This window comes from Petaurus breviceps, unplaced genomic scaffold, assembly GCF_028583685.1.
Source record: "Petaurus breviceps papuanus isolate PSGF00001 unplaced genomic scaffold, PetGlider_PUasm1.0 79, whole genome shotgun sequence".
Classification (NCBI taxonomy): Eukaryota; Metazoa; Chordata; class Mammalia; order Diprotodontia; family Petauridae; genus Petaurus; species Petaurus breviceps.
In genome coordinates this window covers 30,657,442-30,672,463 of record NW_027186523.1, presented here as the reverse complement: position 1 = coordinate 30,672,463, position 15,022 = coordinate 30,657,442, and the positions used below count along the sequence as shown (strand labels likewise).

General features: G+C 38.2%; 1 protein-coding gene across 1 annotated transcript in view; it reads right to left on the bottom strand.

Annotated features, from left to right (window-relative positions):
* LOC138175883 (membrane-associated guanylate kinase, WW and PDZ domain-containing protein 2) overlaps positions 1-15,022 on the bottom strand; it is a 1,727,565-nt gene that overhangs the window by 71,017 nt on the left and 1,641,526 nt on the right. The window contains exon 21 of the mRNA XM_069106526.1: positions 6,730-6,868. Coding sequence (XP_068962627.1) covers positions 6,730-6,868 — 139 coding nt within the window. The remainder of the gene's footprint in view (positions 1-6,729; positions 6,869-15,022) is intronic.

Genomic DNA, 15,022 nt, shown 5'->3' with positions numbered 1-15,022 from the left:
CCTTCCTTCCTTCCTTCTCTCTGTCCAAATAGGGTATCATACCCTTACCTGTGGGTGATCTGACCAAATGAATGTACATTTTAATCACCGAAACCTCAAAAAATATCTTGGAGTTTACAGGGTAGATTTTTTTTTTCTTAAGGACCATTCCTTAAACGCAAATCACTCTGGCTGTCATTGACTGACCAATAAGAGGTCCCAGGCCAAGCTCTGCTTGGTCATTATTTGGGCCGTGATTGGCTCAGAGTGAATGTGAATAGCAATTGTTTCTGTGTTGCCTAGAAAGGCTGAGGGTTTTCCCCTACTTGATTTTTTTTGAGTAGGTAAAAGGAGCCATTCTCTGTTTCATTTCTTACCTAGCCTTAATCGCTGAATGAGGTGTTGCCTCAGTCAAACTGAGTCTTGTTAAAGACCTTAGTTTAAAAAGGTCAAGGTCTCTCACTGCAGTCAGGGCCATCTTCACTCATCCTGATCTATAGCTTTTCAATGGCCCCAGATTGGAGATTTTGCATAGCCCTCTGCCACTTAAATCCAATTCACTTGCATGTCATGGTATTCATCACCTCACTGATGTCACAGTCCTCTTTGAAAACAAAGGACACACAACAGGCTAGTTGTTGTACTGCTAACATAATCTACTGAAGGGACCATATGTGAATCTTTTCTAGCACAACCTTGGGCAAGTCATTTAACCTCCATCTGCCTTAGTTTCCTCCTCTATAAAATAAAGGTAATAATAGGACCCACTGTGAAGGGTAGTTGTGAGGATCAAATGAGATTTTGTTGTCGTTGTTAGTCATGTCTGACTCTTTGAGACCCCATTTAGGGTTTTCTTGGCAAAAATACTGAACTAGCTTGCCATTTCCTTCTCCAGCTTATTTTACAGATGAGGAAACTGAGGTAAACAGGGTTAAGTGACTTGTCCAGGGTCACATAGCTAGTAAGTGTCTGAGGCTGGACTTGAACTCAGGTCTTCCTGACTCCAGCTCTGGTGTTCTATCCAGTGTGCCACCCCACTGCCGCATTCAAATGAGAACATAATTATAAAGTGCTTATCATAGTGTGTGGCACATAGTAAGTGTTATACAAATGCCTATTGTTGTTGTGCTTTCCTTACACTGGGAGCACTGGCCAGAGACAGGTTACTGACATGTTTCGAGAACCAGCCATGTAGGAGGAAGCATCAGAGAAGGGCTTTTGTAGAAACTTTACAGCTATTCTTTAATTAAATTAGTCACACTTTTTAATTAATTGAGATCTCCTTTTCCCACCACAGCTTGTTCTAATTTGTAAGGTTTATATAGCATGTTTGTCTTATGCTATGTGATTCTGGGCAGATTACTAAACTTCTCAATGTTCTGGGAAATTCCCTCAGATCAAAAATTGTAAGAGAAGATGTTGGCCTGCCTTGGTAGAGGAAACTTCCTCATCCAGGAATTTCCTACACTCACAAAACCACAAGCTTGGTTCCTGTTGCTATCCTTGTTTTGAGAAAGACATTTATTCTCAAGATTAAATTTTTTAAAAAATTAAGGCTGTCTCTGCCTTGATTTTTTAAAACAGTCTATGAAATATCTGATGAATTGGGACTTGCCATAAGTTTAAGCACATTATCAACTGAATAAGAGGCTTGCTAAGCAATGAATACTGCCAAGAAGATAAGGAGAATATTTCCCTATTTAACAGAACAGCCTATTTCTAAAGGATGTCGAAGTGATGTTTATGTATAAATAATGATATAAGTGGGCAGCACAGATTAAGCTGGTGTTTCAATATGATCATTTTAAATCATTCTTAGCCACTGGGCAATAACTCTCTATCCTAGTTACAGTGACTACATAGTCTTGAAAAGTCACAAGTTACTTTTCTTTAATAATATCCTGTACAGGGATGGGGAGCCTGCCCAAATCCAAGCAAATTCCCAGGATTTTTCTGTGAGGTTGGGATTCAGTCTAGGGGCTGCATTTGAGGACCTAGAGGGCCACGTTGTGGCCTTAAGGCTGCAGGTTCCCCTCCCCTGTGTGGCATGGAAACAGGCCTTTCTCCAAAATTAATGTAAACTAATGGAGTTTGACTATGCTTGTACAGCTCAGTTTCATTTCCCAAGGGCTGATCATTGAGGTAGAAACAAATATTTACACAATTAGCTTTGGGAATAAAAATAGAAACAGAAATACAATGTACTGATTTGCTTCTTTCTGTCAATGCTATATTTACCTATCACAGCTGTGTGGGTAGAAATGGTTAGTCCTTAATCTAGTCTGATTGTTGCCTACTGGCAGATAGGTGGCACAGCTCATAGAGCACCAGGCCTGGAATCAGGAAGAAATGAGTTCAAATGTGACTTCAGACACTTGCTATTTCTTTGACCTTGGGCAAGTCACTTAACCTTTGTCTGCCTCAGTTTCCTTATCTATAAAATGGGGATAATAGCAACTACCTTGCAGGGTAGTTGTGAGGATGAAAAGAGAAAATAATTGTGAAATGCTTAGCACAGTGACTGGCACATAGTAAGTGTTAAGTAAATGTTAACTATTGTTTCCCTTATACTTTCTTTTTTTTATTGCACCTTTTGAAAGGCCAATGGTATTGACCACAGCAGAAGATCCTGTTTATTGTTTGATCAGATACGAACAGCAAATCATTGCCAAATATATGTCCCTCCCGTTGGAGCCTTGTGCCATTCCTAGAAAGCAAGTCTGGTTTCTATACTTCAATTTTATGAAATAAGGGAACATTCATGGTTCTTCCCATGAGTTGAAAGAAGAATTTATTTCAAAGCAGACAGTTGTATAATTTATCCCTCTGCAGGTAGAGGGTCATGTTTTGGGGGTAAATTTTCTGTCAATACTTAGTTTTAGAAGGCAACACACAATGATATTATTCTTGTTAAGTACGGTGCATTTTTTCCCCTTGGCTCAGTGGAGTGAATGTACTCTGTTAGTTCAAGCTGGGGGTAAATGGGAACAATTCATCCCTTTGTCTGGCCTCAACACCAAAACGCTCTTAGTCTAAGGTTTAGAGGAGAGAAGAAATATATCTAGCTGCTGAGCTCCTCTTTCAAGTCCCACCATTTCCAAGCCCTTTTATCAAGCTCTGGCCCCCTCCATGGTTCTTCTGATAGGCCGCTCTGTGTGACCACGGATTTCCTGGCTGAATTTGTGAATTTCCCTCTCTGAGTTGGCAGAGAAAGCTTTTTAATCCTGAAGTAATTTCTGCCCCAGTACGGATGACACATTTGCAGCACATTTTATTCCTTTTTGTAGCTCACTTGGATTCACACAGATTTTTCTCAGTCAATAATCTGTCAGGTGCCCTGGGTGTTTTTTTTTCTTTCTTTGCCTCTGTGCTTATCTCTCTGTCACAGAACACCTTAGGAGCTTGATGCTAAGTATTTTTTTTTCCTTTCCCCTCCTATTTCTCTTGACCAAGCCCTGATTTTTCTTGACATTGCTCATAAATCCTGATAAAGGTCTTGCTTCAAAGATGTTTCCAGTTGTGCAGGTAGCAGAGGGCTGGTTGATATCTTTAAAATCATTAACTAGACAAGAGGTCTACAGTCTGACGATCTTCAGAGTTTAGTCTTTTCCTTGCTGCTTTAAGCCTGCAGCACCCTAGGAGGCTAACGTATATCTCCCATGGGTTCCAATAATCCACAAAATAATCATTTGGAGATGGAATTTAGGCTAAGCTTGGGATCTGAAATTTAAGAGGCTCAGAATAGAAAATCTCAGGCTTGAATGTCAGAAAAATTTAAATTCATTAAAACGAATAAAATAAAATTTCCTGTGATTAAGATGACAGTAGACACCAGAAATATAATACTTTCCTCCTGGTTAACTAGTAAACATAAACTCTCCATTTGTTGCTAGGAAAGAGGTATCTCCTAACTTTGTTCATTCACTCTTTTTGATCTCACGTACAAAGCATGCACACACACACACTCACAACATAAAATGTGTGTGAGAGTGAGTGTGTGAGTATGTGTGTGTGTGTGTGTGTGTGTGTGTGTGTGTGTGTGTGGTATCTGTTTATACTACATTTCATCAACTTCTGTTAGAAGAATTATGTTTTAGCCTTGGGTGCTCACTGCTACTTCAGGGTGGTTCATATCATCCTCTGATGTGGCTGTTTCTTTGAACTGCTTTTTCCTAATTAGCCCCTGAGAGGTTGCAGAAACGTCATTCTAAAAAAAAAAAATTAGTTACACTCTAAAAAAATTGCTGACCTGATCCTCAACCTTTTAAACTTCTTGTGAAAAACGTTTCATCCAACACATTAGTTTTGCCTCAAGAGCAAATGTCTAGTTTCTAGTGTACTGTTTTTCTTCTTCAAAGTGAGTTTTTCTGTAAACTGCTAATGTTTTTATTCTACAGTCAAAATCTAGCTGATGCCAAAATTAACCAAATTGGCTTAATATTACTGAACAAATTTGGGACTACGGAATCTTGGAAAAATGAAGAGACAATTACAACATTACTATCATGTTTAACAGAATTAAGGACCAGCATGAAAGTTCAAGTGTCTGGTTGACATTACTGGCTAAACTCAAGGGATAAGCAAATTGGATTTTTTCTCTGAAAGATTTAACTTTGGTTTGACCTCTCTGGATAAAGTTAAATTTGAGCTGACTAATGCTAAAATATGCAGAGAATTTTAGCAGCCTGTTGTAAATCTATTTTTGATTCATAGGAATGAATTAATATTTATTAACAAATTAAAGTTTATTTTATGGTGTATACTTTATGTTGTTGCTGAGATGTGAACCCATTTGGGGTTCTCTTGGCAAAGATACTGGAGTGGTTTGCTATTTCCTTCTCAGCTTATTTTGTAGATGAGAAAATGAGGCAGAGTTAAGTGACTTGCCCAAGGTCACACAGTTAGGAAGTATCTGAGTCTACATTTGAACTCAGGTCTTCCTTACTCAGGCCAGGTGCTTTATCCACTGTATCACCTACCTACCCTATGATATACACTATTACTCACATAGTTTCTAATTACAAATCTGCTAAGAGTATTGGGGCTGAGGGCTCACTCATATTGATGGAAGTTGCAAGACATATGTGAACTAGCAAGAGAGTCTCAAGAGGAAGTTAATGATAATAGATATCTATATTTATATCTGAGTAGGAGTAGTATTTTATTTTTGTGTAATATATATATATATGTATATAAATTAGGTTTTTATTTTCTTGTTTGCATTTGCTAACATTTGATTAACTTTTTTTCTGGCATATAAAATGTATAGCTAGATCCTGACAGATGAGTGACATATATCTTCATACTAAATATATGCTTTTTTAGAAATGACTAGAATTTGTAGGTCAATATGATAATATCTAGTCATTGGAAAGTTCAGGGAATCAAGTGATGTTGATATATATCAGAGTTCATATAATGTGGAAAATACATAATGCTGATACCTAATTGATGCCTGCAGCAGGATTTGGCTTGCATTTACTATTCAAGTCAGTCAATGTTGTTAATATAATTAAAAACCACTGAAATAAAACTAGAGTTAGTCCTGGTTATGAAATATTTCCTTTCATTTCACTGAGCATAGATTTAGTCCTAGAGAAAACATCTGAGCTCTCAATTCAAAGGACTGTTCAATTGTTATTCTTCAATCTCTTATGAGCTTTGAGAGTCCTGTTTTAATTTTTTTATGTGCCAGGTACTGTGCTATAAAGATAAAAGTGTAATAGTGTCTGCCTTCAAGGAGCTTACATTCTACAAATTATTCAGAGTTTCTGAATTTGGATGGTTCTACTGGGCTTAGAGGTTATGTATGCAGTGGGAAAATGAAAGGAAAACTGAAACAATTCCTAGATGATTCATGCAAGATATGGTTAGGATTTTATTTTTGGTGGGGTAGGGAAGGAAAAGGGAGTAATAGTAAGGTAGGAGGGAGCTCCCATGTTCAGATCAGCTCTTCACATTGACAGTGTCATTGGATAATTGATTAGCTCAATTCTTTCCTTCAGTTTTCTCAGTTCATACCACTGCCTTTCATATTACAGACCCACACTGATACACAATAAAATAATGATTTTGATAGTGTTTTAAACTAGCCATAGGGAAATATAATCACTCAAAAGTCTGCTGAAGGCACAAATTTATAGTCTCAAATGCATTTACTATAGACATTTGGAAAGGTCAGTAGGTTCATAATAAATGAATGAGGGAAAGGAATGGAAAATCCAAATCTCAAAAAGTAAAAGAAAAATAACTTCTAGATGAAATGAAGTTTAGGCTTTAAACTCTAAGCCATCAAAATACCTAGAAAGAGATCTCTTTAAAGGTTGACAGATAAATAAGAAAGGCATGAGTATCTTTCAATATTGCTAAATAATCCTAAGTGACTGAAGCACAAGTAATTTTAGGAAATAATTTGTAAATTACTGTGAACCCAAATGAACAGAATAATGCCTGCAAAAGTGAAAAGGAAAACATATTTCAATACATGAATATTTGCATAATCTCCTAGTGCACTCAGAGATGCCTTGGAAAATGCTAACATTATCTACATTTCCAAGTGAAAACATTGTATATATACTGAGTAGCATATCATATATATTTGTTTAAATAGGTATTTAAAAATATACTTATATAGTGATAGCTAAAAATAGAATTAGTTAGAAACAGAGAACTAATTTAGTTCTAAAAGGGGCAAGAATATTTTCAGTACATAGGAGGACAAAAAAGGTGAACTATGATGTGAAAACCCACCGTACTCTGGGACCTGTCCCGTCCCACGTTTCAGCAGCAGCCTCACTCTTCTCCCTCCAGACTTGATTAGCTCAATCGCTCTGGCATGCGTCATGTCTCTTGTGCTTTCCCCATTGATTTCAATGATCTGATCTCCTACCTGCCAAGTAATAACACACACAAACACAAACACCAAAGTTATAAGTTAGCCAAGTATGGTTATAAAATTAGAAAACTACCATCTCTCAAGGATTAGAAGGATCAAAAGGTTATTAGGTAACAGAGAAATACGGTGGCATGGGAGATTGGGAAGAGCCTTGGACTTGGACCCAAAAGAAATGAGTTTGAATACCACCTTTGTCATCGGTATCTAAGTGATTTTTATATACCTTCTAACACTCTCTTTCCTTATCTGTCAAACGGGGATAACAATAATTGGACCAACCACCTCCTTAGGTTCTTGTGAAGTCCAATTGAGATCACATACATAAATTACTTTATAAACTTTAAAGTGATAATAAATATCAGTGTTTTCTCAGTGATGATGAAAAGAATGGTGACGATGATGATGATAATAATGAAGTTTTATCACCTGGATACAAAATCATTTCTCGGAATATGTTCTGAATCTGGGATACACAACTTTGCTTACCCTTCCAATAATTAACTCATAGATAATTTCAAACTACTCAACATGTTATCATCAGGGTATATCTCTCAGTTTAGGTCTTTGATTTCTTACATGAAGAGTCACCTTCATGCTCCTGGTCAAATGTAAACTCTTCCATGAAGTCTTCCTTGGTTCCCAGTCCTCTCCCTGAGCCTTTTCACACCCCCAGTCTGGAAGTGATCTCCCTATCATCTGATAGCAAAATGCTTCTTTAATCAAATTTATTATATAATAATTATAATCTGTATTTTATTTACCTGTATGCATATCTTAACTCTTCAACTAAGTAATTTCATAAGTTTCCAGAGAATCCCAGCTTACCTTGATACCTCTCTCAGAATTGGTATATTACACACAATAGGTATTTAATAAATGCTTGCTGAAGAAACAAATGAATGAAAGAATGAATGAATAAGGCAAGGGCTATTTCCTTTCTGTCTTTGTAGCTCCACTGCCTAGCACTTTGCCTTACTCTTAGTAGGTATTTAATACATGTTTAATTCATTGAACTGAATGAGAACCAAGTGGACAGACTGGTTGGAGTCAGAGAGGGCAGGGCTCAAGACCTTGTTCTTTCAATTATTTCTTGTATCACCTTACACAAGTCACAGCTTCTCTTGGCCTCAGTTCATGTATGAAATGAGAACACTAAACCAGTTGTCACCTGAAATACCTGCCAATTCTAAATCTATGAATCTATACTCTTTGTGTTAAAATAGGACACAGATCTCCAAGGTCCATTATAGCAGCTTTGTACTTGCAATAGCCTACTGATTGACTTTTTGGTCTAATCCTTTTCTGAGATTTTTTTGTTCCCTATTATTTAAATCACTTTTTCATTCAATGGCTCCTGGGTGTTACTGTGGCATTGGTTCTTCTCATAAACAAAGCTTGGCAGAGGTTTTAAGTTGTGGCAAATTTTTCATCCCAACTATTTGAATAAAAATTAGTGCTCTGAAGCTTTTGATCAGGCCCTGACATGCTTATACCTAAAGATTAACCAGTCTTCCTCAATTGTCAGAAATATTTATGTTCTGAGATTCCTATCTGGCTTTTGTTAATAGATATTAAGGGCAGCTAGGTGGGGCAGTGGATATAGTGCTGGACCTGGAGTCAGGAAGACTGATATTCATGAGTTCAAATCTGGCTTCAGACACTTTCTAGCTCTGTGACTCTGGGCAAGTCACTTAACCCTGTTTACCTCAGTTCCTCATCTGTAAATGAGCTGGAGAAGGAAACTGCCAACCACTCCAGTATCTCTGCCAGGAAAACCTCAAAAGGGGTCATGAAGAGTCAGACACAATGGAACAATAATGACAAAGTATATATTTAAAATAAAATGAGTGCTACTGTACTGATGTCATGTCACTCCTGTCATACTATTACCATTTGGAACCTTTGAATTAAATTTGTTTCATTTTGATGCAAACCACTTAAGACAAATTAGCCAAGAAAAGGACTGTGTGCTTGCTTTATAAAAATGCTGTTTAGATGGGCTGCATAAAGACTGCTGAACACAACGTGGAAAAGATAAACCCAGTAATATAGTAGGAGAGGAGCTTAGCCTTGAATAGTGTGTGTGTGTGTGTGTGTATGTGTGTGTGTGTGTGTGTGTGTGTGTGTGTGTGTGTGTGTAAGAGAGAGAGACAGACAGAGAGAGAGAGAGAGAGACAGAGACAGAGAGAGACAGAGAGACATGATGGGGTGAGTGGAGGAAGATTAGCAAAGGAAAAGAGATAGAGAATTCTGCAATCATCATGGTAGGAAGGCCATTTAAAATATTCCTTCCAAAAGATTATAGTCATGGAGCTCTTTTTTATTGTTGTTCAATCATTTCAGTTGTGCCTTTGTGACCCCATTTGGGATTTTCTTTTTTTAATTTTTTGAATTAAATTTAACTTAATTTTGGGGGATATTCTTGGCAAAGATACTAGAGTGGTTTGCCATTATTTTGTACATTTCATTTGACAGATGAGGAAACTGAGTCGAACAGGATTAAGTGGTTTGCTCAGGGGCTCTTTTAGCAAGACTCTTTAAAGTGGGAAAGGCAGTGATGGAACCCCTAGCACCTCTTCCCCAAACAGATTTGATTAAGTTGCTACACCCAGTAAATTTTTGCTGAATTGAGTGGAGAATGTGGGCTGCCATAGCCTGGGAAGCTACCTAGAAGAACCCACTGTCACCTCTGAATAGATGGCCTTGTCTCCTTAGTCCCATTTAAGGCACTTGGGATTAGACAGTTGGAGAAGAGACTGCTAGAAGAGATGCTGAACCCCTTTGGGTTGCCGAACTCCTGTATGCATATCTGGGCCTTTATAGATGAATGGCAAACGTTTTCTTCTTCCCTGATTGCCCTCACTCTCTTCTTCCCATAGCTTCAATTCCAGATTTCTTCCCAACACAATTACACCACCTTATGAGGCCCCCAGTCTCATCCTCTCTTTCACCCTTTGGATCTCCTTGGCATTCTCCTGCACCCTTTCTTCCTTTCCTCCCGTTTCAGAAGCAGAGGCCGTTCTCTTTGCCAAAGAGTTCTCTATTTATGCTTTCTACCTATGCTTTCTTATTATATGTTATCCTTTCCAGTAACTTGCTGAGTAGATCATCTCTTCTCTCCAAAGCTTCCATCTCTCTTTATCCACTGACTCCTCTATTTCCTACATATATTCATAGACTTTCCTCATCCTCCTCAAAAAACCTTTCATATAGCCTTGCCATCTTCTTCAGCTATCATTTCTCCTCACTTTCACTGTGAAGAATGCAAAAGGTTTCTGGAGTGGAAAGTTTGAGAAGGATGTTTAATGGGACAGGATTCCAATTTTCAATGTTTTAAAATAGTATGTATTAAGGATGCTAAATTAATATATCAATATATTTTTGATAATATCTTTTATACTACTAGCATGTAAATTGTTGGATAACATGCTAAAAACTAATCACTTTGTTGAGAGCAGGGGTAAGGGAAGTTGTTCATCCCTGAACCAAATATCAGCTACCAGTGGTTGAGTAATCTCTGTGCTTTTATTACTATTTTAGATATACATTTTAACCCAACAAAATACACATTTCTTCGCTTCAAGGCTCTGGCATGCAGGGTAAGGTAGATATAGTGACAACAACGATCAGACTATAGATTGAGATCTGAAAAAGACCTCAGAGGCCACCAAGTCCTCCCCTCATTTAACAGATGAAGTGACTTTGGTTGAGAGAAGTTATGTGACTTCCCCAGAGTCATAATAAATGTCAGAAGCAGGATTGGAATCTAGGTGTTCTTCACTTCATGTCAGTATTCTATCTGCTGTGCTGAAGAATTAAAGAAGAATGAAGAGCACTGAGGGATAAATCAAGTCAACAAACATTTAATAAGCACCTACTATGTGCCAGAGTTATGAAGAATCAGATACGACCAAGCAACAACATACACACATGTGTCTACACACATACACATAAATTTGATTCCATATATTCTAAAATATACTGCTTTTGTAGAATTACAAAAGGGGAAGGGAAGAAAATAAGCATTTATTAAGTGCCTACTATGTGCAAGGCATTATGCTAATCACTTTATAAATATTATCTAATTTTACTCTCACAACAGTCCTGTTAGGTGGGTGCTATTATGATCCTTCTCCCCACACACATTTTACAGTTGAGGACAATGAGGCCAGCAGAGGTTGACTAACTTGCCCTCAGTCACACGGCTAGTAAGGGTGTGAGGCTGGATTTGAATTCAGTTCTTCCTCATTCTCGGTCCAGCACTCTTATCAACTGTGCCACCCACCTCCCTGAAAGGACACTGAAAAGCTGAAGAAGGATCCTTTCAACAGAGCTGACACAGTCCTCCTGTCAGTTATCCGGTTTTTGCTTGAACACCTCTAGCCTTAAGAAATCACTTCCTCCGAACTCAGCTTTTTTTGTATTATACTACTGAATAGTTCTCACTGTTCAAAAGAGCAGCTAGGTGGTGTAGTAGACAGACCACTAGGTCTGGAATTGGGAAGACCTGAGTTCAAGTCTGACCTCAGACTCTTATTATTTGTGTACAAGTCACTTAACCTTGTTTGCCTCAGTTTCCTCATCTGTAAAATGAGCTATAGAAGGAAATGGCAAACCACTCCAGTATCTTTGTCAAGAAAAGCCCAAATGGGATCACAAAGAACTGAACACTACTGAGACAACTGAACAACAACTTTAAAATAAAGTTAAAACCTATTGCTATTTATGAAGAGTCGGACATGACAGAATAACAAAAATTATTCAAAAGATATTGCTTATATAAAAGCTAAATCTCTTTTTGCAATTTCCACCCATTCCTGCTAGTTCTATTCCCTAGGACCAAGAAGAGTAAATCAAATACTTCCAGACTGCCATCCCCAGTTCATCCAAATGGTCTTCATGTGACATGATTTCACCAGACCTTTCCTTGATTTATTCCCTAAAAGTGACACTTCCAAAATGGAAAGAGCAAGTCAGATGTTTTCTGACCAGGTCACGGGCCTCCTTAGCTCTTGATGACCTGCTTTACTTAATAAAGCCTTACCTCTTCTTGTTGTGAGTTGTGTTTGACTCTTTGTGACCTCATTTGGGGTTTTCTTGGCAAAGATACTGAAATGGTTTGCCATTTCCTTCTCCAGCTCATTTTACAGATGAGGAAACTGAGGCAAACAGGGTTAAGTGACTTGTCCAGGGTCACACAGCTAGTAAGTATCTCAGGCCAGATTTTAATTCAGGAAGACTAGGCCTACTGCTTTATTCACTAGCTGTCACCTAGCTGCCTGAGTATATTGGCTTATTTTTTTGTCTATAATACCTCCCTAATGACTCATATTGCTTTCTTAAACTCCCCAGACCTTTTTTAGATGAACTGCTGTCTAGCCCATCTTGTACTTGTGAAGCTAGTTATGCAAACCTAAATGTGTGACTCTGTATTTATGCACATTAAATGTAATCTTATTTAGTTCAGTCCAGCAATTTAGCTTGTCAAGATCTTTTTGTATCCTGACTGTCATCTAACACATTAGCTGTTCCTCCTACCTTTTTCTTATCTGAAAATCTGATAAGCATGCCATCCATTTGCTTTATCCAACTTGGTAGGAAAAATGTTACGCTGTACAAGGCCAAGGACGGATCCCCGGGGAGCTCAATTAAGAGTTCCTCATCTGAGTTGACACTGAATCATTAAATACACTAAACTTTGGTGTCAGTTACTTAATCATCATCAAGTCGACCTATTGTCCAGCATACATTTCTCCATCTTATCCACAAAAATAACATCAGAGACACTGTTTTGCTAAAATATGGGCAAATTATATCTACAATATTTCCCTGCTCTAAAAGCTTGGTTGCCAAGGAGTTGCCAAATAGTAGAGGGAGTTACCTTACTGGGAATTTCCAACACCTACAAAATCACAGTTCTGCTTAAAAAAACAAAGAAGCCAGAGTTTAGTAATTACGTCAAAGGAGAAGATGAATCAAGGCTGGTTGGCTCCTTGTGACCAATGCTTCATCTTCTAGATGTTTATTCACTATCCTTTAGTGCCATGCATGAGAATTTTGCTAGGAAGAAAAACCAAGCCCATTGGCATTGTTGTGGTTGCAAACTCAACTCTTTTCCTTTCTCCAAAAATCAGAATAACATTTTGTTTTCTCCATTTCTGCATTCCTTCTCTCATTTGCCTCAATCTTTTCCAAGATCAAAGATAGTGGCTCTGAAATCATGGCTGCCAGTTCTTTCAGCAACCTGAGATGTAGTTCGTGAGGGTCTGGTAAGTCTCTTGCTACCTCCCTACTTACCTCTATTAGTCATTTTTGTTTTGTCCTTTCCAGTCTAAATATTAGTGTCAAGTAGTAGTAGTAGTAGTAGTTGCTCTTCCTTCTTCTTCCTCCTCCTCCTCCTCTCACCAACCAGGAGCAGCAATTTTAATCCCCCACTTTTCCCTAATTCTTAGCACCCTTTTTTTTGTCAGTCCTTTGCTTTCCTCATAAACTTTAGCTCATTCTGCGTTTTTCTATCCCTGATACTATTCTTTATAGAACTCTGTCACTCATATGTATTCATTCTCAGTTATCTGCCCTTGCTTCCATCTTCCATGTCTATTTCTTTTAAATCTACATTGGTTGATATGCAGCCACATCAGTGTCTTTAGACAATCTGTTCCTTTCTTTTCCACTGCAATTACTTCTCTGTTTCTTTAGAATCCCACTCAAATATTTCCTTAGGATAACATCTTCTAAAAATATAGTCTTTGGGATTCTACTTACCCTTTTTTTCTGAACCCACTGAAATCTGTTCTCCAAAAATATAGAGTGCATGTCAGACTATGCCCAATTTCCTCTCTTGGTATCACAAATTTAGAATGAACTGAATTGAATTGAATTCCTGACTCTGCTCTCTATCACACATTATAAGATAAATTGGTTACTTCCAACAAAGTTCTCAACATTTCCACCACAGAAACCAGTTCTTCCTTGTTGGGAGAGTCAGATCCAGAATAGCAGAGACCCTCACTTCTCCTTCCAACTTCTCAGGCATAGAATTATCATTAAGACAAGTTAAAAGTTATTACTTTGTTTTGAGCAGAAGAGTTCAACAGAGGTCCAGAGAATTGAAATTCTCAATCTCTACTATGTCATGTCTTAGTACCAGCCTTGCAATCTGTTTTCTGGACTCCCATTTATTTCCTTTCTGTGCAGGTCATTTGCAGTATGCTGCAATGACTATCTTCTGTTTCTGTGGCCATTTTTCTCAGCCAAAAGCTTTATTCCAAGTTTGACAATCTGTATTTCCTAGATTTCCTCTAATGGGTTTATTTCCATAATATACATTGTTACTTTTTCCCCTAGACACTTTGCTACTGTTAGCCTATGAACCTAGCCTATTTGTTTCAAACAAGGCACAACAAGGGTGGGGTGGAATACTTCCAGGCAGCTGGGTCTGTGCTCAGGCTCCTTACTAAAGGTTGTTTATGTTATGGGAATGGGAATCTAAGATCTTCCCTGCCCCTAAGCCCTTTGATAGGCTTAAGTGACTCTGAGAACCTTCCTTGATTTGAAAATATGTGCTGCCCCCTAATAGGCTGAATGTGGTCACATGGAGCCTGTGGCAGGAGGCTTGTTTTTCAGGAATGCCCACACCTTGTTGCTTTTTGATTGGGCAGTGGGTCAGGAGCGTGGTTACATTCTCTGAGCCAGGAGAAGGCTATATATACCCTGATGTGAGATTTTGTTTTGGGGCTCACTTTGAGAAGAGTCGACCAGATAAGACTCTGGGCAGCCGTTGAGGCCCCTGGCTTTGAAAACCCAGATGTTGGTGCTTCCCTCTCTGGTAACTGTGACTAGATATGGATGTAATGGTCAGACAGCTGGAAGTCTATCTGCTTATCTCTTTCTCTGTCTGCTTGTAACTTATTTGTATTCTCTGAAGTTCGGGGTGCTGCCTTTTCCCCCCTGAACTAGGTAAATGACATATGTTTGATTAAAGCAAGATTGTTAACCCATTTTGAGTTGCTTTCCTTTAGAAAAGCAGATCTAAGAACCTGTGTTGGCAGCTTGGCAGTAGGGTGCTTGCTGCTACAGTATCCCACACAACTCCTTGACATACATGAAGATGATTAGTCATTGAGACAGGAAAAACCATTCTCTTAA